Consider the following 24,684-nt stretch of genomic DNA (forward strand, 5'->3'; position numbering starts at 1 on the left):
TCTTGGCGCATTAATAATGTTGTTTAGCATCAGTTAGGGTAATAGCATTTTCCTGCATGCAGTTCACTAATACGGTATTAGTCAATAATTTTAATAAAAGTAATCTATATTTAATTTTCCTGTTTAAGAAACATAAACATGTAAAGAAACATGTGTTGGATTATACAATTTTGCTACTTTCTCTTTGTGAAAAAATAGTGTGGACCCAAGATAACATTTAGAACTGTTCTAGTGCAGCATGAATTAAAAAAACCCAACAAAACAAAACAAAACAAAACAAAAAACACCAAAAAAAAAACCAAACCAAAAAAACCCAAACAACCAAAACTGTGAGTAAATTTGAGAAAAGAGTAAGGATTCTGTGAAAGAAAGCTTATATCTGAAAACTTATGATGCAGGCACTGCTTAAACATTCAGTTTGAACTTTACACCATTTCCCAACCGCAAAAAAAAGTATATTTTTTGAAGAAAATTATGATCTTATTTAACAGAAAGTATTGACATGTTTGCAAATACTGTAAAAAGTAAGAACCTACAGCTATTCATTCTCTTGATATCTTGTTCTCTGGAGTTCTTCTGTGAAAAAGTGCTATGGACAGAAAGTAACAAAAATGGTGTGACATCAACCTGAAGATAAAATTCTGTTCTTGTTTTATGTACATAATGCTGAAAAATAAAATAAAATGATTTTTACAGTATTTATATTTGCTTATAAAATTCTAACATTATTTTCAACAGGTTTAGTAGTTTTCAACATGTCTGTACAGTTTAGATATACACTATATGCTTTTATTTGAAAATTCAAAAACATAAAACAAATAAGCTTCTAAATAATTGCAAAATATTGCTTAATGGTATGGAGGAATGAGGTCTTGTTGAATAGTTTATTTCATTTAGCTCTGATGTATGGCTTCCCATATTTAAGAATCCCAGACAGTCAAAGGAACAGCAGCATAGGCAATATAAACATGCACTGATAGCATCCAAACTATCTATAATGGTAGATAATACATAATTTTACCTGTTGAACACTTGCACACTACACTTATTGTGGTACATATTTGATGCAATAAATGTGCTTAGGTCATTATCTGTTTGCTCAAACATGCACCACAGGTTAAAAATTACTATGTACATAGCAGAGGGCTTTTCATTAACATGTACAACAACATCAACCTTACTGAGAGCTGAAGATGGCTAAACAATACTGCAGGATAAAGCAGAACAACTTTATAAAGGGTTCTTTTTGATCAGTTTAGAGGGCTGAGGCAGATTAATTTGGTGTTTGTATGCAGAAGGACATTTGACAAAGACAAAATCTGTGGCTCCAGACCTGGATGAAAGTTTTCACTTTCTGAAACTTAATAGTCTGTGGAAAAAAATTATGTCACTGCTCTTCTTATGAGTTATAGGAGACTTTACAGGCATACCAAGACTTGTTTGGATGTGATACAACATGAATACTTAAATTAAGCACCTCAAAATCTGTTATTCCTTTCCAGAAACCTTATGCTAAAAAAATCTGTTGTTCTTTGTGACTTAATGTTATTTTCATGCATGATCTATCAGTACAGCATGCCTTCATGCAAATAATTTCTGTGTCATATTAGTCATATGATAGAACAGCTGGCCCTTGTACCTGTAAACGGTGTACTTCACCCCTCCCCCAACAAAAGCCCCATTTACAAAAATAGTCACATATAATAAACAACGTATGAATAAAAATAAGATGGATCCACCAACACAGATTTTGTAAAAATATGACATATCTGGCAGTTGAAATGCAAACAGTGGATACAGTTATGGTATTGTTTTATGCTAAACACACAAATACTTGGTTTGCACCCCTTTAACTGGTCCCTACAGTCTGAGTAGCCATTTTTTCTCTCCTCTTCAGCAGTGTCAGCTGGTAGTGAGAACAGTAAACTCCTGTCAAGGTTGTCTCCGCATATCACAGTCACAGTCACTGACAAGGTGTCACTGTCTTTAAATAGGCACTGACCTTTAATGTAGAGTATATTTGTAAAAATTGTCAGTTTGGCATAGACCTCCAGCAGGAGTCACATTGACACAAACACATGATCCTTACAGACTACTATTTTGCACATAGATGATTTTGCTTGCTATTTGCTTTTATTTCTGCACATCTTTATCTTCCTTTTCATGCTTTTCTTTGACTGGCCTTGTTACATGATCATAAGAAGGTGGACAAACTGCTGTTGATGCAGTTATATCGGTTTTCTCTGTAAATGAGTTTTCATTTAATTTGTCAATAAGGATACCCTGACCAGCCCCTCCTTCAGTTTTGTTTTTGTTATAGATAAAGGAAGCTTGTTTTACTGTTCGTTTTAAAAGGTGACGCCTATAAGCTCGTTGAATAATGACAGCAGACACTTCCTCCTGTTTTCTTTTTAATGTGGTTGTAATTGGTTCATAGGAAGCTTTTGAAGGATTGGATGCCATAAACCGATCTTCCATCTGTATTCTGAGGGCATCCATCTCCCCACTTTCCCCCAAAACACGCTTTGTGAAAGCAAACAAGATGTCAAGGCAGTGAATTCTGTCACCGCTTACCATGGGCAGATCCATTGCAATAAGCTGGACTTTGTTTGGTTTGGGTAGATGAAGAGGAGGCTCAAGTGCTGCTGCAAAATCAGACAACTTCTCAAATTCCATGAATTGTGTTGCATCAGGATCAAACTTCTCCCAGACTTCATAGAACATCTCAAAGTCATCCTCGCTCAAGGGTTCAGCACTTTCTTCAGTAGCAACACCAAAGTTCTCCAAAATCACAGCAATGTACATGTTCACCACTACCAGAAATGATATGATAATGTAGCTGACAAAGAAGAAAATCCCAACGGAAGGGTTGCCGCAGTCACCTTTCACAGAGCTCCCCGGATGAGCTTTGTTGGGGTCACAGTCTGGCTCCCCACTGTTAAGAATTGGGCCTAGCAAACCATCCCAGCCAGCAGATGTGGTGATTTGAAACAGGCAGATCATGCTGTTGCCAAAAGTTTCAAAGTTGAACATGTCATCTATACCAGCTTCCCTCTTAACATAGGCAAAGTTGGACATGCCAAATATCGCATAGATAAACATGACCAGGAAGAGCAGCAGCCCAATGTTGAACAAAGCAGGAAGAGACATCATCAAAGCAAAGAGCAGAGTGCGGATTCCCTTAGCGCCTTTAATGAGACGCAGGATTCGACCTATTCTGGCAAGTCGGATGACTCTGAATAGTGTGGGGGAAACAAAGTACTTTTCAATCATCTCAGCTAAAAACATACCTAAAACAGACAAAAATAAAACCAAGGGACATTACCACTTAATCTCCATAACATAGTAGAAATTTAGAAAATTTTTTTAAATTGGTGGTTCTATGTAGCAATAAAAGATATTCTGTAGATAGCACTTGCATAATTTCTCTTCTACCTGTTAGACTTAATATTTGCAGGTGCAATACATGTTGAACGATTATAACAGTTTTGATGGTTGGATTAGGTAAATTATTAGATAAAATGAAAACCTGCATGACTTGGTTGTAAACCTTGCAATGTCAAAAGCCAACCATATAGCTCTATTCAAGTAAAAGTTCACCTTATATTCATTTTACCATCTTTTTAATTTAATAAACAAGACTTACCTACTATTGAGAGAATGACAACTACAAAATCAAAAATGTTCCAGCCTATAGTGAAATAATAATGGCGAAGTGAAATCAATTTCAGGACACATTCTCCAGTGAAAAGGACAATGAACACCAGATTTATCCAGTATAAAATATTTTCCATTTCTTTACTCTGGTCATCAGTTTCTACCATCATGGTAACCATGTTAAGACAAATAAGAATCATGATGCTGATGTCAAATACTTGCTGTGTCACAAAATCAAAGACCATGCCTTGGAATTTGTTCTGAGGAGAAAAGAAAAAAAGAAACATCCAATACAAACTGTAATTGTTTTTCCTGTACCGTTAGAAGAAAGTAGAAAAATATATGTAGTAAGGCCTATGAGACTCCAATAAAAATGTAACTAGTGCTCTTAAGTAGTCAAAGTGACTACAACAGCTTATCTGAGCCTCCTTTGTTTGTATATTCATACATAAAATGGTTGCAAGGGAAAATTTTTTTTTACTGTGTTTTCATTTTCTGTTTTTGCTGACTGATACACTAGTTAGTGATAATTTTCACATAGGCATATTTCTGCTCCTATATATCAATAAAACCTGAGTTGTTTGTAAATAGCTATTGGTCTGATGTATATAAATAATTTTACCCCTGGTCTTGGTATAGGTTTTTGTGGTTTTTTGGATCCCAGCTTTTTCATTGCATTGTAGTATTTCTTCTGCTCTTCTGTCATAAATATATCTTGACCTCCAAAGTAAAAACATGAAATCAAAACTGGTTATAATCACATTTATATGCAGTGTTGAAAAAACTCTTAAAGAGAAATGTGATGTATTTATTTATTTATTTCATGAAAATCAAGAAGACTGAACTAGGAAAAATCTCTTAGCTATCAAATGCAGCTGTCTGCAGTCTAAACATTTAGTCCAGGAGTTGTCTGGACATCCAGTACTGCACCTCACTAAAAAATAGTAATGCAGCATTTTTCTACAGTTATTTTCCTTGAACTCTAGGAAACATTTTTTCAGTACATATTTTCTCTTACAGGGAGTGATACAGTAAACAGCATGTGAGATAAGCTGACATAATCTGAAGTCACTTCTGAACTGTGATTTTAGTGAAACAAAGGAAGGAGACAAAGTCAGGTTTTCAATATATGAATGTGTTAGTGTTTTGGATATCTCTAGTTTAGCAATTGTAACATTAGCATTGGGGCGTTTTTTGAGAAGACAGAATCATAGAATCATTGAATAGTTTGAGCTGGAAGGGACCATGGAGGTCATCTAGTCCAACCCCCCTGCAGTAAGCACGGACATCTTTCACTAGATCAGGTTCCCCAGAGCCCCATGCAACCTGAGATGGGTTATCAGGCTTTGGAGAAACTGAGCTGAAGACTGAAGCACTCTTGATACTACTAACAGCAAAGTGCTCTCTTCTGAGTCTTTTATCTTGATTAGCTTCCATGTTCTATGAAGTTCTGCTTAACAAAAGCCGGAACTGACTTCTGGAGTCTGTCGGTGAAGATAAAGAGAGAATTATGGGTCTTTCATAGCAACCTACCAAAATCCACTGCCCATAGTAACTTTCTTGTAGAGACAGCTTGAATGAAAACACATCAGACTCCACATACCTCTTGAAGTAAATCTTCCTGGATAAAAGATACTTGCAGACATCTAATTCCAGGAATGTCTATGAACACATAAGACTGGAGCCCTTTTGTGGATGAGTGTTTGGGAAGCTTGAAGATATGGGGATGCATGCACTGTACACTGGACAGGCTCCCTAGCCACATACCTCTAGGCCTCTAGTATGTACAGCTTCCAGAAACCTTACTTAGCATCTCTCATTAGTAACATAAACCCAAAGAAAATGTGAAATCCAGTAAGGTAAAATTAAAATAGTAATTCATAGCTGCTTTTGTCCTTTAGCTTTCATTACCTTATCTATTTAGACAAATTAACTTTAAAGATGAGTATCTGATACTCAGACCATCTATACCAGTGAGATTATCTACACCTGCACTATGAAGCAATGAAAAAAGGCCCTGAGATAGTTACAAACCACTCCTTTTCTGTATAGTTTCAGATTATTCAATGCCACAAAACAGAACTTGAATACTTGGGATCATTAAAACAATATCTGTAGTACTGTGATGAAATAATGCTTTATTTTTCATAACCAGGTAGCTATTTTTTTGTGCTGACAGAATCAGTACAAAGAAGAAAAAAAATTAAGAAATCATGAGTGCTTTAATGAGAGACCTAAATTGGGGTTTGATCCTACAAGGAGATTTCATGAGGTTTAGGCATGGAAAAGAAGATGACTTGAGGAAGACTAAACTGGATATTGAAAACAGAAGGGTCTGTGCCATTCACTACAATGTAAGATCTTAAGAAGTTAATGCATACTACATCTTGGTAAGATTTTATATCCTAATGTACTTTATCTTTTTCAGTTTTGAGGAAGTGTTGGGTGTACATTTCATGTATCATACACCTGCAAAAATGCAATATTTTAGAATATATTTAGAAGAGAAATGAAACAATACTTATCTTCTTTTTTTGCTGGTTGAAGTTATCAATAATGACACCAATGAACAGGTTCAGGGTGAAAAAAGACCCAAAAATAATAAAGATGACAAAATACAAATACATGTACAGGTTGTCTTCATATTTGGGTTGCTGTAATACCTAAGGGAAAAAATGTGAAATATCATTCCTAAGATTTCATGTGAAAATTTCAACTCAACAAGCATCAACCTTGGGCAAAATATCCTTGATATTTTGTGTTTGGACAATACTGTCACTTATTTCAATGTATTTTGACCATTCCATCTATTACTGACAGCATCTGGCAGTTTGCATTCAGTTTTCCACAATTTGTTACAGCAGAATCTCATATTAGTTAATTTTGTTTCATTCTGTTGTTTGGATAGTAATTGCTTTTGGAAGATATAGTAATACACACTTGATAGACAGGCCTCAAAAAAAAAAGGTAATTTTAAATATTTGCAGTACTTACATCTCTTGAGTCAATAGCTGCATACATAATATCCATCCAGCCTTTAAATGTAGCCTGTAAACAGTACACACCTGTTTAAGCATAGAGCTTGAAGACAAGTCATATAATTATTTCCAGCAACCGAGTACAGCACCAGGACTAATTAGCATAACAGGGTATTTCTAGATAATTTTATCACCTTGCTTTCTTCACAGCTGCTCATCAGATACACTGCTGTGTATCCCCTATTTTGTTTCTATATGAACATTTTAAGCAGTAAGCATAATTAACTTATTTCTAATTAATTATCACAAATGATAGAATGCAGTATTGTTTTAATGGACTAAATATTCATCATATCATGTCAGCTGCAAAGGCTGTGTGCAGCTGAGAAACAGCCTTATGTAACTGGGTTGCCACCAATGAAGACTGATGTGTAGTGTCCCTCCCTCTCAAAACAGTCAGAAATGTGGCAAAGTGAACGAAAAATTTTATCACCTCAGAAAAGGTCTTTTCCTGTCAATCAGAATCTTGATTTTTCTCTACTTTGAAAGACTTTACCTGACTTAGTAATTCTGTTTTCACTTTAAATATTATTGTGTTTTACAGAGGCTAGATCCCTCAAGATATATTTGGAGATAAACTCCTCAGAAAAGGATGTGTTTTATGTGAATTAATTTAATATGCCTCATAGGTGTCAGCATTTAATGAACCTTTACAGCTATTTCCTCTGCCCAAAATCAGTAATTTTTTTTATATTTGACAGCGAGGTACAGATTGCTTCATCTGAGTGTTCAAAACAGTAATTTTCTCTGTTGTAGCAATTAGTTCTCTTTTGACTAGGCAACATCTCCAAATTGAAATCACTGTTTTTAATCCAGTTGTGCCCAGAATAAGACAAAGAAGTGAGATAGTTCTCTGTCATTTATTCCCTGTTATAATTTCACTAAGCAAGGCTGCAGACCATTGGTTCCTTCACATTCCTTGCCACAGAGACCAGTCACAGAAACAAGTCAGGAATGTAACACTCTTCGTCCATGGTTATTGCTGTTTCTCCATCATCTTGAGGTTTCATTTCTAGTGGAGGTTTCAAAAAGGCTTTGCTTATGCAGCAAACAAAGCAGCTGGCATGATCCTGAAGTGAACTTAAAATGAGAAGGAATTATTTTCTTAAAGGAAAAGAGATCCCTTATGCTTTTGAAACAGTGGAATACTAAAAAGGTCTTGATTATCCGGAGGTGCAAATCCAGTATGCAACAACTTTCACATCCTGGGGCCAACACAGAAAATGCAAAGTTCATGCAACTTACAGTACAATGGTGAAATCAAAGTGTAGTATCAGAGGACCACTAAATCACCAATAAATCTGAAACAAGCACTTGTCTTTATTGTTTCCTAATATTGAAATCCTTCTGTTGCCATTTAAGACTGTCACGTCATAATCATTACATATCTGGAGAACAGAGTACTAATCATCCTTTGTGCAGCACCTTTTACTTATTTGCAAACTGACTCTTGCTGCCTTTCTTCTGTGATCACTGTTCCTTCGATCTTTCCATGCAGATTTTGTTTTCCAGAACTCTGATCATTCTCGTTATCTTCCTCTGAGCTCTTTTCCACTAGTTCATTTCTTGAAATGGTGACCAAAACTGGATGATGTATTTCAGCTGAGGTCTTCCAAGGTCTAAACAGGGCAGGATGATTACTTCATGTCCTACAGTCACTACTTTTGTTTATGTTTTGGTACGTTATTTGCATTTTTTTAGAATGTCATAACATAGGTTGAAATCAGCACTTCAACCTGAAGCACTAAATGCAAGCAATGGGCATACTTTTACATCAGAAACGTGATGTGAATGATGGAGTGTCTCTTCTGCAAAGTGTGTGCTGTTGCCTCAGATTCAGACACATGATGATACCTGCATATCGTCCTCCAGGCAAACTGGAATGATTGCTTATTGTAAATCTATTGGTATAGCCTAGACTGAATGCAAAAGAAATAGACTAATTTTAAAATATTAAGCTTCACCATCATCAGTAAAGTACTCCATTATAGACAGACAGTACCTTTCAGCTACTACAAGGAAAAAGATCTGAAGAACTGAGCTGTTGTATGCTTATTATTACTGTTAAAAAGGCAACTTGAAAGGAGTGTGGGGGTGGAAAAATACAACATTATTATCTTGCAGTTCAAAATATCTAAAGTAAAATGTGCATTTTCCACAATGAGTTTCACAAAACCATAAGATATTACCATTACTGAAGAAATAAAAGAAAAAAAATTCCTAAAACCTAATTAAAAGTAAACATTTTTAATAATAAAATATGCTCCCTCATAATAATATTTGTTTTATTCTCAATCCCTCCTGAAAATCAGTCTGAATCAGTGAATATATTAATTATTATGCAAAACTATTTACATTAGTTGGGAACTTAGCTGAGAGAAAATGGATTTTTAATTCCCAAAACAGAAGCGTCAGTTCAGTAGGGTAATGTGTGATTTTTAAATATGTTGCCTGAACAACAGCAAATAGTAGAACTGGTGGTTCAGTTCAAGGCATCACATTTAGTGAAACAGTGTTATTTCTACTGCACTCAGTAGAACCCTAGGCCTGCTTATGTTAGGCTTAAAATTATCTGCAACACATTTTCTTTAACAGAAATAAGGTAGTGTTTGGGCATTTGTGCATACTGAATAGAAAGTAATAGAAATGTGACTAAGAGATCAAATTCTTAACTTCCTTTTTGTATATCCAAATATAATAATATATGGTATATTCTCAGTGATACTAAATCAAGAATAATTCTTTGATTTCAAAGATTGCAGCAGTTAACTGAAATCAGCATCTGTTCCAAATGTTTTTTTCCCCAAGGATATTTGGAAGACATATATTCAAATGCAGATTCAAATGTAGTTAGAAAAACTAACAAACAAAAATCCCCCAATCTACTTTACTACTGTTAAAAGTACATAGACTTTTTTCCCTGATGAATAATTTCTAATGAAGTTATACGTAATGCTGGAGTTTCACAACTCCTATTTCTTTACCAGAAATAACCACCGCGAAGATTCACATTTCCTTTTGGAGATACAATAGCAGCTTGCTTTTGAAATACTAACCTGATGGAACCTTGAAGCCATCCTAATCTTATAGCCCTAGAATTCAGCTGCTGATTTTTTCTACCCTACACTTAACAAGATGTGTGTTCATATTTATATTAGTAACAGCAGAATAATATAACATTGTGCTTTGAAACCCACTGGTTTGCCACATTTTACCCTGGTAAGCAGGATTGACGCTTGCCAGCAGGATAAACCAGGCCTCCAGGAGATTTACTTACCAAGGAATCCCAACACTGGGTTCAAGTTGCAAAGGCACGAGGCCATAAAACTACATCTCTTTGTGTATACCAACCTCTTCCTCTTCACTCACTGACGCATGAAAATTGGGAAAGGAATTTCTCCAGCAGATCTGTCTCTGCTTTGATGCTTTTCTTCAGGAACAGAGAAATACTCAAACAAGTTCAGACCAAGAAATGAAAAAAGAAGTTTGCAAATCCACATGGACCAACATGAGCCATGCTGGTTCACAGAAGAAAAAGTTCTGATAGAGAGAATGTGTACTTATATGACCAAAGGCATGGATATTTACTCTTCAGCTTATGTAAGAATTTTGGAAGAGAGTCTCTGACCAACAAAGTCTATTAAACTTGGTTATATCAATGGCACATATTGTTAGCCTGTATTTTTGAGCAGAAAGAATTATAACATTGCTACCAATACTACAGATTTTCTACACACACCCCTCCCCCAAAAGAAAAAAAAATACAATATGCAAACCAAAAATTAGTTCATGTTCTTTTCTTAGGTCCCTCATTCCAGAAATTCATTCCGCATCACCACCAGGGAAACTCAAGAAAGAGCTTCTCAGATAATTATTTTTGCTTAAAAAGCCACTGCCACATATTTCCAATCTATTTTTTGAGCCTAGAATATTTCTTTCTGAAATTATCCCACTTATCCTGAGTGTTTTGGTGTGAAATATCTGTTTCTTTCCTATATTACTCTTAAACAGAGGGGTTTTTTTTCTGCGATAAAAAGACCCATCTACTACCAGAAAAGGCTTTTCATCATTCAAACAAAAATAATTCATGGGACTCATTTATGTCTTTCCCAGAATAATAAGGTCCTCTGTGGCAGGGTCTGGAGTCTTTTGGCTTTGGATTTTTTTTGGGGGGACATGAAAATGGTACTACTTCCAGTAGTATTCACTCCAGATAGAAAACCTCAGTGATGCAGAAAATAAAGATTTATGCTGTATTACCTATAACCCAGAAAAGTTGAAGGAATTTACAATATTCTTCTTTGACTGGCTCAAAGGGCATGAGTCAGAGGGTAGAATGGAGAATGGAAATAATACTGTAAGAGGCAGCATTCTGGGGCTAGGTTCTAGCTTCCTGAAAAATGGATCTTGTATTTATAATTCAAGCATTGGTACTTATCACAGAGTTTGTCATTAGAAAAATGACATTGACCTCTATGGCATTATTTTCTCCAATCTGTCAAAAACTAAACAAAAATCTGTCCCTGAGGTTGTTAAGGTGGAGAACTGAATGACTTCAGTAGACTTTTCAACTAATCATTAAAATGTTTTAAAAAAGACCATTAATGTTCACATTGGGTGCCCAAAAAGCATATCCACTTGCAGCCATGATTTTTAATTCCAATTTTTCAGGCTTAATACCATATTTTGGGCCAAATACTCAAGTTTTAATAGCTTTATCTTTGGTTCTGACATAGTAATGGACACCTCTAATTAATTTCTAGTATTTACTCAGCTTTACGATTACTACAAGCTGATTAAGAAGGGTAGGGAAGTCCAGGGCTATGACATACCTGTTCACTTGTCATGTTTCTTCTGAACACAACAGCTTTAGAGTCCTGTTCTAGATTCTCATCAAAAGTACTTTGAATAGCAAATAGAAAATAACCTTTTAAATATCTTCTTTGATTGAGAAAGTGATGTAATAATCTCAAATGTTTACGAATTGTGGCCTTTCTTGTGTTCTTGAAGGTGAAAAAAACATAAATTCTGCATATTTTAAAGCATTATCTGAAAGTCAAGCTGATATTTTGCTTTCTCTACCCTAGGGCTTTTATCATTCTGTAACTGCAAATTCACCGCTAGTGGCTAACTTACCAAACGCTAAAAGTTGCAGGGCCAAGTGTCTGTTTTGTGGAATGACAGAAGTGCCCCATTTTCTTCTGGTACATCAAACAAAAAATCTCTTCATGCTTTTACAAGCATTTTAGTAATACAGAAAAAATAAGTGGTGGTGTCACTGACATTCTACTCACATGAAAAAAATCCATCCATTAGGCAAGCCTTTGATATTGATGCAAAAATCTCTATATTGTAGATACTGCAAAACCAACTGACTTTCTTTTGGAAGCATGGAAACAATTGGCAAATTTCTCCCAATTTGCCTCCTAGAACAATCCAATAATTTAAGAATCAAAGTCTTCATGTAAGAAATATTTGTTTCTTTTCAATGAAGAGAAGATGGACTAAGCTATGCATAGCCAGGACACAAAGATGTATGACTGCAAGTAGCTGAGGGATTGTGATTGCGGCCACAAAGCCAGGAAAAAATGGACCTGGTGCGATCCCTGTCCCAGAATAAACGAGGTTACTACTGGAAGAAGAGTTGCAAACCACTTGGAAAGAGTTTTGTTGATGTGTTGTTTCTCCTGAACATGTGTAATAAAGCATTCTGCCGCCCCGACCCTAGGGGCGATTCTAAGCCAGTGGATTTCAAAATAAGACAGAGAAAAGAAATAGTTAACACGTTTCTATTACAATCCAATTTTGTTATCAAAATCAAGTTGTGTTCAATAGTTTAATTCTTTAATATTAATTGTCCTTCTCTGCTCTTTCCTCATGTGGCAGTAAAGTAAATAATCATAGTGAAATTTAAATTGTCAGTTACCAGTCACACAGGTGAGATGCTGTTTTAACTGGGAGAGGCAGTTCACAACACTCAGAACTATTGTTTTAGACCCCTCTGCAGGACCATGTTGATACCACTGCATCATGTTAATGGGCTGTATTATTGAGGTTACTTATGACAACATAAAACTTAGAAACCTATTTAAAAATTATAAAAATGAAAACTAAAATTCTGCAGAATTAGACAGTAACCTTAAAAAACATAGTGGTTTGCTGAATGCACACACCATAGGTTAGAGTCCAGCATTTTCTTGATTAAAACTGGGTCAGATTCTTAGCTACTCCAAAATACAAAGATAGGGTTGTGAGGACACAATTTTTGATAGCGAAGGCATAACGTTATAGTATCTTTCTGTGTATATTTTCTTTCTTCTTTTCCTCCCTCAGTTTTTGGTAAATAAACTCTACTAGGTGCTTATGCACAGAAGTAGCAGGGAAAATACAGATTACAGATTATAGTAACTAATTATATTTTTCTTTTCCCATTTCTCTTCCAAATGAGAAATTGCACCTTAGATCACATAAGTCTGCACTGGTGGCAGCCACATCACTGAGATGGGATTTCTTCTCTGTGACTTCATCACACTAATGCAGATTTTTGTTTTTCAGCAACAGTAAAATTTAGAGTATTCAGATAGCTGAATACCATTCCTAGGTACTTCTGGAAACATTTAAATGTAGAAGGGGCTGGAGGACTAAGGCAACTATAAATAGGAAGAGTAGCACTTGTTCTGTCAGATGTCCTAAAAATTCTTTATTCATCTTAGTAGGCTCTGCTTGCTGCTTACTATGAAAAGAGTCATCAGTTATCAGTGCAGCGGTATTACTAAGTCACAGATAAAAACCATCAGGTGAATATGTTTTTCTGTCTTTGTTGCTAGAATCGCTTTTCACTATTACATATAAACAGTAAGAGGTATATAAAGAGTGATCACTTACTACTTGAAGTAAAGAAAGATACCCAAATCCTACATTATCAAAGTTTACTTTCACATTTTTCCATCGGGCACTTTGATTGTTTTTTATGAGTTCCTCGCACTGACTAAAATTGTTGATTTGGTCGACTTCAAACCTTTCATCAGTTGTGGTGTTAACACAGTAGTAGAACTTCCCAGCAAACAGATTTACTCCCATGATGCTGAAAATTAGCCAGAATATAAGACAAACGAGAAGCACGTTCATGATGGATGGAATTGCTCCCAAAAGGGCATTCACAACCACCTAGTACACAAATACAGGGGGAAAAAGAAAAGTGTGTAAGAATATTTACAGCAGTAAAGGTCTGTATATTGTTTTACCCATGCTTAATAAATGCTTATTCAGAAACTAATACTATAAATGTTAAAGCAGTACATTAATAACTGTAGCATTGCACTGTTCTTTTAAATACTTAATATTAGAACATGTAATGAAAGGAAAATAAGTGAGAAAATTAAAATAATTAAAAGAAAAACAAAAGAGAAGACCTGGTGGTAGTAAGATGAAGCCTGACACTGATGTGTTCTATATGAAAAAGACAAATGAGTTAAATATAAATACAGACAGAATAAAATTCTAAAAATGCATCAAATTATAGCTTAAAAATGTTTAAAGAAAAATGGCAACCTGTAGATTTCATCAACATAGCTTTGAAATTTAAGCTGAAAACACAAATGCCATGAATCTAGAAACTAAGCTCTACATTAAAAGGATTATGCAGGAATTAAATACATATCTTTATTGCCTTATTGTTCCATGCAAGATTATAACAAAGATTAATTTCTTTGTATAGAAAAGCAAGACAGTTTTGCAATATGTGTCTACTTGAATCAACATAATTTATTTCAAGCTCCAGTCTTATTCTTTCATGTATTGAGTTTAAGTAGGTAATACCCTTCATTTATCTAAAGAAGGACATATATCAAGGACATATATAGGGGTTTTGATTTTGCATATTAAATTCCTTTTGGCCAGTTGCCTTCTCAGCCCCTTGCAGGCAAGATGCCAATAATTACTTATGCAGATAAAAAGTGTACTTTTCTGATATATACAGTAATTAATCACATGTGTCTGTCAGAGGTATCAAAACTTTTGTGATATTTGTTTGGCTAATAGCTGAGCAATTATTTCTCCTTATGTATCCAATACCAGATCTCACTTACAATTTTTTTTTTTTTAATTTTACTTCTTTTCTCTGTAAAACTTTTAGGACCTTGTAGGAAGGTAAAATAAAAAATACAGTAGGGCTCTGATTCTCAGTAATCCAATTCCTGCAGTAAGACAGGAAAGGATTGGCATAAGTACTTGGGGTGTATTAAGGTGTCTTAGTCCATCTTTGTTCCCTGCTTTCTGCAACATAGAGGGATCTTCCCCACTACCAACATAATTCTGAGCAAGCTCAGAGATGCTTAATCTTACTACCTGTATTTCATAGCCTCTTGAAGGCCTTTGGAAGCGGAGTATTGTGGTTGCGTTACTCGTCACTCAGCACCCTCCTCCTCCCAAATGTTATGGCCAGGAATTAGGACCTGTTTAGAGATCTTAGGTAGAAATGTTATTTTCAGGGCATATTTTCTTCTCATTTTAAGGGCCTCCTCCATTGACAGACAGTAGAAATGAATTTTTTAAAATTTAGCTTTTCTTGGCAGCTTCTATTCTCAGTGATAACTTTAAAGGAAGCATGCTTGCTTCTTGAAATTTCTGTTATAGAAAATCTGAAGTATCTAGGTGATGTATGCATAAGCTAGCCATTTAAAGAAATGTTTAAAAAGGCTAACAAGGTCCCAGTAGTATTCTGAACATAAGAAACCATTTGCAAAGGAGTGAGGGAAATGTTTTTTTACTGTCCTGTGGGGAGAAGAAATCTGTTGCTACTTAGCTTGATGGAACTGAGAAGAACATAAAAATTAGGAATGCAATGATTCTGGAATTTATTCCAAGTCTGACTTGATCTATGACACTGTATTACGCTGTTGCTGCTTTGAAATGCTAGGCCAGCTAGTGCTTGTCTTATCATTTTTGGTTTTTTTTCCTTCACACATAAAATGTTCTGGATGTGTTATACTGATTGAGTTCCTCTGTTTAATCTTGGTGAAAAACCTGAAAATAAAGACATAAAGAAAGAAAGATGGGGATTTAGTCCTGCAACTTAAATAAATTCAGGTTAGCTGTGCTGACATGAAGAATGGTTTTGTATTAATTGAGTGCCTGGAGCAGTTACCTTTTTAGCAACCCTGAGATCCATTGGACCACAGCACAGATCCAGAACAGGCAGCAGAATACTAACAGCTACAGTAATTGTTAAAACAATTATGAGTTTATAATAGTTGTAGAAAGAAAGATTTCTACTAAATGCCATCAGTGTGCCTTGCATCTTTAGATGAACAGGTAATGAAGTCTCGCTACTGAGACTGCCAAAATATCAGCCATAGCTTCTTGAATAAGAAGTGAACAGCTTCCAGCAACTGTTCCAACAACGGTTCCAACAACTTATTTCATATAGGTCACTGAAAACCCATCAAATGGTAACAATTTTTGGTCACTACTGACCTGGCCTGGATGCGAACTGGTGACCTAGAGATGAAAGGCTCTGTATCCTATTACCAACCCCTTGAGCTATTCAGTCCCCCTGGAAGGTTTTTTAAGAAAAGAAGAAAAGAAAATTAAAACTTTTAGAAGTTGTTTTCTGTTCGTGTTTTGTTTTTGTTTGACTTTTGATTTTTTTTTTCCTCACCAGTGCTGAGCCTTTGCCCTACCATATTTACAATATAACACTGCATTTTTTGCATGCTGGTCAGATGCTTGTCTGATTGTAAAGTCCACCTTAGGAAGCAGTCTTTAATTTCTTCAACACGTACAGTTGGAGGCAATTGCTTTATCAGTGTTTTTTTTTAATTTACTTTTTGTTCTTTGCTTTGGGAATAGCTGAGGTATATCAGGATAACCAGGACATTGGCTTACATAATATATATCCAAGATAGCACCCATACATACACACACGACACCTATGCACATAACTGGAATGGACAGAAAAAAAGTGAGAACCTGTGGGAAAGTGAACTGAATGCAGAAAAGAGATCAATTAGCATTTCTTAATGAGTTAAAAGTTTAGCGAATAGGAAATGTCAATCTCATCTTATTGAAAAGAGTCTGTAGTGGGTTAAAAGAATGTTATCAACTACAGCTCTTATTTTCGCCTGTTCTTCAAATCTAGATTGATGTATGTGATTCTAAATGTATTTTTTATTTTAAAAGGGACTATTCCTTTGGGCCTATTTTCTGTTATTCGTTGATACGGAATGTAATGCCAATAAATTGGAAAAAAGATGTTTGCAGAGTTGTTTGCTTGTTTAAATTACCTATGCATTTCCTCAAGGCTGGGATGTTGTTGGTCAGGCTGACTCCAGTGAGCAAGCTGCAAAAGCCCAAGCTGATTCTGCTTGTTCACCTTCTTATAGCTTCAGGTAGGTGGAATAGCAATAAGTGCAAGTGAGAAGCAACACCTGACACCTACAAAGACAAATAGGCTCTAGACTATTTTACATCTCAGTTGATGTTCATCCAGGGAAAAAAAATCATTGTAGGAAACCAGATCTCCTCTAGAAGAAAGCAGTATTTCATATATATATATACATATACACACACACACACAATGTTTTCATGTTTACATTTTCATAGCATTTATCTTCCAACCTCAGATAAATACATAAGATAAAATAATTACTGCAATGCTAATTGTCTGTCTTCTGTCTGATATGACATTATGCCAATACAAATTAGTAGTCCAGTTGTGTTTTGTTGTTGCTGTTTGTATCTTTTTATGGACAATGGTCCAAAGAACACAGCAAAACAGAACTGAAAAAAATCAGTTTTGCTGTCAGAGCTGTGTATGTGTATAGAATGAGGACTGTGCAAAATATCAGTTTATCCCTGCTGTATGAGTAGAATGTAATGAAGCTTTACTAGATTCAGCCTTGCTGTGGGACACATCCAAAACATGTGGTGAGATATCAGTGTATCACAGTTCCCACAGCAAAATAACTTCAATAGATCCTGGCACCTCAGCAGACACAGGCTTTCCAGGAATTCCTACACCGGACCTGACTAGTGAATATATCAGGGCCTCATGAAATGTGCAAATGAACCAGCAACAATCTTCAGTAGTACTTATCCATTTTTTCTTCTAACTTTTGCAGCTTCTGTGAAGAAGTTCCAAACTATCCCTAGTGCAAATTAGGAGGAAGTTACCATCTTTCGGACGGAAAGGAAGATTATAGGATTGTTTGGAACATTCTTCCTACTTAAAATGACAAAGTACTTTATTTGTCCCCATTTTGGAAGTTGTCAACTTCATAATTTTAGGCTTCATCAGGAAAAGTTTCCCAAACACTTGATGTGCCAGATCTCCTATCCGAGTCCTTTCAAGCAGTCCATAAAAGGCTATAGAGGTTATTCAACTGTTACATCATATTTTTTTTCGGCATGTACATTCTCATGTAAGATTCACATACACAAGCACAGAAAGCCAAATCAGTTTTACTTCACCAGGACCTTTGCAGATGAAATCAAACCTTATTTTCTATGCATGCAGTATGGCCTAGGAAGCATAACACTTGTTCCTCCTGTACTCAGTTTCTTGACAGCTGGGAAGCCTTGGAAAGCCATAAGGAACTCCAAGGAGGAAGAACAAATTGTGGGCTTGAATATGTATGTCCAAAAAAAGAAATAGTTTATTTCTCTTTAAGTGCTTATAGTCACACAGTGGTAGACTTCAGATGGTGCTTGTTACAAAAAGTCATTTGTCTTTCTTCCAGAAGTACAAAGATTGAAAAGCCAGTTGTTCAAAGACAGCAGCATGCAGGGGGATTTTGACAATAGCAAACGTAGCATATGCTACATCAGAGCAAAATAGGAAAATTCATTCCTGACTCAAATGAAACACTGACACTGCCTTGGGCAGGATTTTAGAGTAAGCTATGAGTATTGCCTTGTCTTGAACATGTATGAGGTAAGAACATCTGCCATAGGATCATTAATCTCCCCTGCTCAACTGGCCATAGTTGAGATGTACACAAAGTTGCCAGAGAGATCATTTGCACTGAAAGATGAAGAAGTGAGCAAGTAGCCATTGGTGTAGATTCTTGGCCCACCACAGAGGTAAGATTGCTGGAATGACCAGGTAGGTATGCCATGAGGGGACAGGAATAGAGAGGTGACATACATGAGCTGAGTTTAGCATGTTCTCATAGTGAGAGACTTTGAGGACATCACACAAGGAAGGCTACAAGATGCTGAAACCATGCTGACTTGACCAGGTGGTGGGTATCAGGTAACAGACAGGTGTATTCTTTCTTAAACTGTGGAGGAATTGGGGCAAGAGAGTAAAAGACATAAGGATTACAGTAGCTTTCCCATTCAGGGGATTGAAAGAGCATCTGGGGGAGACCATGAAGAAAGCCCACACCTGAATCAAAAACATTAGCACTGATAGTTCAAGGCAAGGAAACATTGGAACAAACCTCTTTCTTGAGAATTATCATCGTTTGCTTTTTGCATTCATGAATCAACAGCTATAAGCAGTGCATCAGCTGATTTATTTGCATGATGGCAGCATAAGTATACCACTGGACCTTCACAGGCCAAGCACCAACACAGGGAGATCAGCTGTCCAGCAGCTGGAATTCATGTACTTTTAACTGACAGCTTTTCCACTATCACTGGTTCCTCTGTGATATGTATACTATGTATTTTCTAGTTTACCCATCGCGGAGCATGGGCACGTGTTCCTATCAAACAAGTCAGAAATACATAATACAAACTTCTCTGTATGCAAACAATGGTTTCCAAAGACTGACACTCACAAAAATAGACAGATGCTTGTAAGGTGACATGCAATCAAAAAATTTGAGATATGCATCCATTCTGCTCTTTTACATCCATGTGATAGCAAGGAAGACCCCTACATCAAAGAAGTAAAAAGAAAAAATAAAAAGAAACCAAACCCACACCACCCTGCAAATCCCTGTATTTTGCTAATTTCCTAGCAAAACCAAATCCAAAATATCAATTGCCCTACTAACAAACCCTTTTGAAAGGTAACTAGAAATGCAAAGGTAGGTAGTATAGAGCAAAAAGTTCCCAAGAATTCTTTAAAGTACCTTCCCCCAAAAATACTTGAACAGCTCCTCAATCCCCAGGGATGAAATTCATCTCATAATTGTATCTATGAAGAATGGGGAAATCCTTTCAGAGTATCTCTTAGTATGCTTTTCACACTTTGGGAATCATTGGTGGCTTCAAGTTTATGAGATGGTGGCAGTTTCTGGTATTTCACTACTTAAAATCGTATACATAAAGATAATCTGGAACCTTGTAGATAAGCCGTGTGATATAAAATGGCACTAGATTTCTAGAAGAGAAGTACCTTAAAAGATGTGCAATTCCTTCAATTTTCTCATTTGGTTTGTCAGGTAAAAAGAGGAAATGCATGGACCTGCAGGGTAATCAGTGGTGATAAAGTCTTAATCAGCAAACAATATCAACAGAAAAAAAAATCTCAGCAAATACAATTTTCATCAAATATGAGATCATCCACCAGTGCAGTGATGAAATTTGCTGTTATCCAGGTTTGTGCAAAGAGTAACGGGTGAAGGTGAGCTTAAACATTTAAATAATTCAGATTAAAACTGTAAAATCCTTAAAATAATTCAGTTGGAAGATGCCCAGTTGACGACAACTATTGAGTTAATTTTCATCATGAGAGCATCTTGTGAAAGAGAGCACTGAGATAACGATCAGCAATGTGCTATTCCTAAGTGTGAACAATCTCTAACAAAATAGGCCTAATTCTTTCTCATAGGCAGAGGTTTTTAATTGTGTAGGAGATGGGTTTGAACTTGTAAAACAGTGAATTATAGCTGTTAAGATTTCTGCTGATATTTTACTCCAGATATGATGATTTATAGATAAGTATACACACACATGCGCAAGAAAACATTTTTTTTACCTTTCTAAACCTAACATCTAACATCTAAAAAACAAACCTTGTGCAATCCCTTTTCATCCTAAACAGTTTAGAACAAGTTATAAAGCTGAAGGGACTGGCACCTGAATGGCAAAACAGGGCTTTCATCTGAATGTCTACATTTTTAAATTTCCCAAAGCCGGAAAATTCAACATACTATTTTCTTACTCAGTAAACACGACACTTGGGAGCAACTTGCTTTCCTAAAATAATAAAAAGAAAGAAAGAAAGAAAGAAAGAAAAAAAATACTGATCAATAATTTATCAACAATCACTGATTTTTTTCAAGATATCTTGTCTCATCTGAGTGCATCCATGGAGTTTGATGGAAGAGGGATGTCATGTATGGTTATATAAGGATTAAAAGTTCTTTATATCGAAAGGATAAAGTATATGTACATTCTTACAGCAGTCATGTAGATGGAAACTTTTATTCAAAAATAATAAAGAAAATTTATCACATTTTTCCAACACTTATGTCAGATAGTAAAACATATCTGACAATGCAACCTAGCAGATGAGGACAGAATGGGGAAGGAGAAAGAGAGAGGAGGAAGAGAGAGAGAGATTGTGATAATTCTTTTACTTGCCAATACATACTTTAACAAGACACCTCAAAACTACGTATTTTCTCATTGAGTAGCTTGGAATGGGTACATTGGGAAGAAGCGTGCTGCATATGCTTGATGATCAGCTATGAACTGGCTTTAGAGACAATAGAGGATGAGAATTAAATATTTCTGTGAGAGAAAGTGACATGATCTAAATAATGATTCTAGGGAGGAACTATGGTGAATCTAAAAATGTAGGTTCATTGAAGTTATTAAAAACTTTCCTTTTCAATGTACTCCTCTCTATTTTATCTTAATGGACTTCTTTGGAGAAACTCTCATAACTTTGTCCCACAAACAGAAATCAGGTTGGTGCAACATGTTTGTATGAATATGTGATCTATAATCCACTAATTATGCTCCACTGTACTAGTATTGACCTCACTGTAACCCCCTCCAAAAAAAAATTCAAATACCCTCGCCCCCCAAAAAAAATTCAAAAAGAAAAAACACAAACCTCCCCCAAACCCCTTATATCAAATAAGAATTTCCCATAAGCGAGCTTGTGCCTATTGCGTCTTATCTGTGCACCTCTGAGAAGAGTCTGGCTTTGTCTCTTCTCTATCCTCCAACCAAAATTAGAGGTATCTTATGGATTTTGCAATTAGGAGATACATAGTAAAAGAACTAGAATATTGCTAGCTTTGCTACACAGTTTGCCTTAATGCTATGTATATATATATATATAGTTTATTCTTAACTCCATGACCTATAATTATGTAAGCCCAGAATTAAATAACATTTCGAAAAATGTTTATAAAAGTTAGAAGCAAAGGAAAAAATAAAACTGAAATCCTATTCTAACAAACTAATGCTTATCCTTAATTCAGGATCACTACAAAGTAGCAAATAGAAAGTATGTAAATTATGATAGCGAGGCTAGAATATTATTTACATCAAGAAAAAAAGCACAAAAGGTTTCATTAAAGAAATGAATGCATTTTGTCAGAGTGTTAGAACTGGCATGACAAGCATGTCATGTGGGAAACAACTGAAAAAAATTGAGTCTTTATGACAAGATTTATGACAAGGTTTTCCATTTTGGAATGAACAGCAAAATGAAGACTGTATTGGGAATACAGGGTGAAGATCAATAGAAAACTACCATTTAAAGAAGATATTTTAAAGAAAAATTTGGTTTTAGCTAAGAGTATGCAAAGAGAAGACAGGCAGATGGAAAGAATCAGAGAGACCTGACAAGGAGGTACAACTAAATCTTAATCTTAACAGTAATGAACAAATAAAGTTGAAGCAAGAGATAAAAGATCTCAGACGAAAAGAAAATCACTCCCTTAACAATTGCAGTCTTTTTTACTTTTCCTTAATAGCTACTGCACAACTGCAGCTCACTGAAGAATGCTTCTGATAGAGAAGTTTATATTCAAAGAACACAAAATACTTTCTCAAGTATTTAGCACAGACTGTCTTTATAACACTTTTTGCTGGAAAAATTTCATGCTATTAGGTGGTGAGTTTATATCTTGGAATGCTAGAAGTGTTAGCAGGGAGGTTCGACTAGATGATCTCAGGAGGCCCATTCTAACCTCAATGATTCTGCAGTTCTGTCCTAGCTTTTATACGAAAATTTAACATGGTTAAAGTAGCAACCGAAGCATTTCTTATTCATGTAACAATCTATTAACAACAAGCTACGCTGTTGGATTTAACAAAATACCGGAGTTGCTTGAGCAGCTTTGATTCTGTTTCTCACAAGAAATAAAACAAAATACCTTTGAAGACAACATAGTAGAAAACCCATAATTTAACATCCTGTATGATGAAATACAATAATTATCTGCCAAGTAATAAAAAATCATATGGCTGCATTTGTTTGAGAACACCTCGTCAATATTGTAAATACACACGGGCATCAAAACAGTAATTATTAGATGTGGAAACACTATCTTCGAATTTCACCAGATACAGTGAAAAAAAAAAACAACCCTTTTTGCTCTTTCTGTTGCATAAAAGCAATGTTATTGACCTTTAGGTGTTCTTTAACATTTTCAATTAAAATGTAAATATATTATCTATCTCATTCAAATTTTTATCCTAAAAGTAAGGATTTTCTTCAAGATACAACAAACACAAATTTAGAAAAACTCATATCAGTTTCAATTATATAAGAAACTCCTTCAAAAGTTCTCTCTTATTGTAGAATTACAGTCTAAGAAAAATCTCAAAATGCTAAGACATTTCCTGTATGCCCTCTTAACATCTGTACAGAGAGTCTTCTTAAATCAAAGTTTATAAACCTTTTGTTTTTCAGGAGACATAACACTTCTAATAGACTTTCCTTAAAACTCAAAGATAATGAGTAAGATCACAGTCCTCAAAAAAACCCTTTAAAGTGTATAATCTTTTGATCAACAAGCATTGTTGATATATATTTATATATATTTATATATATTTAAGAGAAACTTGTAGAAGATAGTGAATACACTTTCCTGAGAGTGAATGCATGATTCTTAACTGTGAGATAAGATGCTAAATTTACAGTTAATTCTGTTTCTGTTTATACATCATTTACACTGAAGCTATAAAACCTCCTGCACTAACAATACCCTTCTACAGTTGGTGCTTGCAAGGGCTATAATCTAAGAACTGGATTTTCCTAAGGATCTGGTAATGAATGCAAATTTTTTATATCACTGACATGTCTCCTGCAAGACATTTCTAAACTCCAAGAAAGATACAACCAAAATACTACTGTTATTGGCATTTAATAAAAATTACAATAACTAGTTCCCAACACAGGCCATAGAAGACTGAACTCAGATTCCAGGAAACGATTATTATGTGATGTCTCATGTTATCTATATACACTTGGGAATGATTTACTTAATGTAACATATAGGGGTTTAAAAAATTATGCAAAAATATAAACTGTAATTATATAAATATCTGTATTTGTGACTATTCAAGTCATAGTGCTTTGGTGTGCTTAATGTATTACAAGAAACGTTCAAAACTTCCTATGGGATATTTTTGAATGTATGTAGCTATTAACTGAGTAACAGAGTAAAGCACAGACCTTTCCAAAACAATGAGAAAGCCAGATTCAAATTTTTAAAGAAACCTGGTTTTTATCTCAGTTAAAAAGAGATCTAAAAGCCTAAAAACAGCTGAGGTACCTTTCTCCTGCAGAAAGAGCTCAGATAACTCTAAAAAACAATACTGATTTTCTCAAAAGTCTTCCTGATATTTCTGTACCATCAGAAATTTGGAATTGTTTCAATTTGATTGTTTCCAAAGATTTAAAGTAATTAAGAAGGGGGTGTAGGGTGAATATATATAATCTACTTTTGCTCCTATTTGGATTCTCAAATAAGGTTTTCTTTCTTTCTAATCCTAAATACATAATGTAGTGATTAGTCACACTGTAATCATTAAGGGTAGAAAAGGGGGAAATACTGTGGCTTTTATATAG

General features: G+C 35.2%; 1 protein-coding gene across 8 annotated transcripts in view; it reads right to left on the reverse strand.

Moving 5' to 3' along the window:
• Positions 1 to 1,480: 1,480 nt before the first annotated feature.
• SCN1A (sodium channel, voltage-gated, type I, alpha subunit) overlaps positions 1,481 to 24,684 on the reverse strand; it is a 64,015-nt gene continuing 40,811 nt past the window's right edge. For all 8 annotated transcript variants that reach the window (XM_010074157.1, XM_010074155.1, XM_010074153.1 and 5 more), the window contains 6 exons: positions 13,581 to 13,862; positions 6,652 to 6,705; positions 6,183 to 6,320; positions 4,280 to 4,384; positions 3,647 to 3,917; positions 1,481 to 3,290 (listed from right to left, as the gene is read on the reverse strand). In XM_010074157.1, the coding sequence (XP_010072459.1) occupies positions 2,134 to 3,290; positions 3,647 to 3,917; positions 4,280 to 4,384; positions 6,183 to 6,320; positions 6,652 to 6,705; positions 13,581 to 13,862 (2,007 nt within the window). In that variant the 3' untranslated portion in view covers positions 1,481 to 2,133. The remainder of the gene's footprint in view (positions 3,291 to 3,646; positions 3,918 to 4,279; positions 4,385 to 6,182; positions 6,321 to 6,651; positions 6,706 to 13,580; positions 13,863 to 24,684) is intronic.

The sequence above is a fragment of the Pterocles gutturalis genome, unplaced genomic scaffold (genome assembly GCF_000699245.1).
Source record: "Pterocles gutturalis isolate BGI_N339 unplaced genomic scaffold, ASM69924v1 scaffold8492, whole genome shotgun sequence".
NCBI classification, from domain to species: Eukaryota; Metazoa; Chordata; class Aves; order Pterocliformes; family Pteroclidae; genus Pterocles; species Pterocles gutturalis.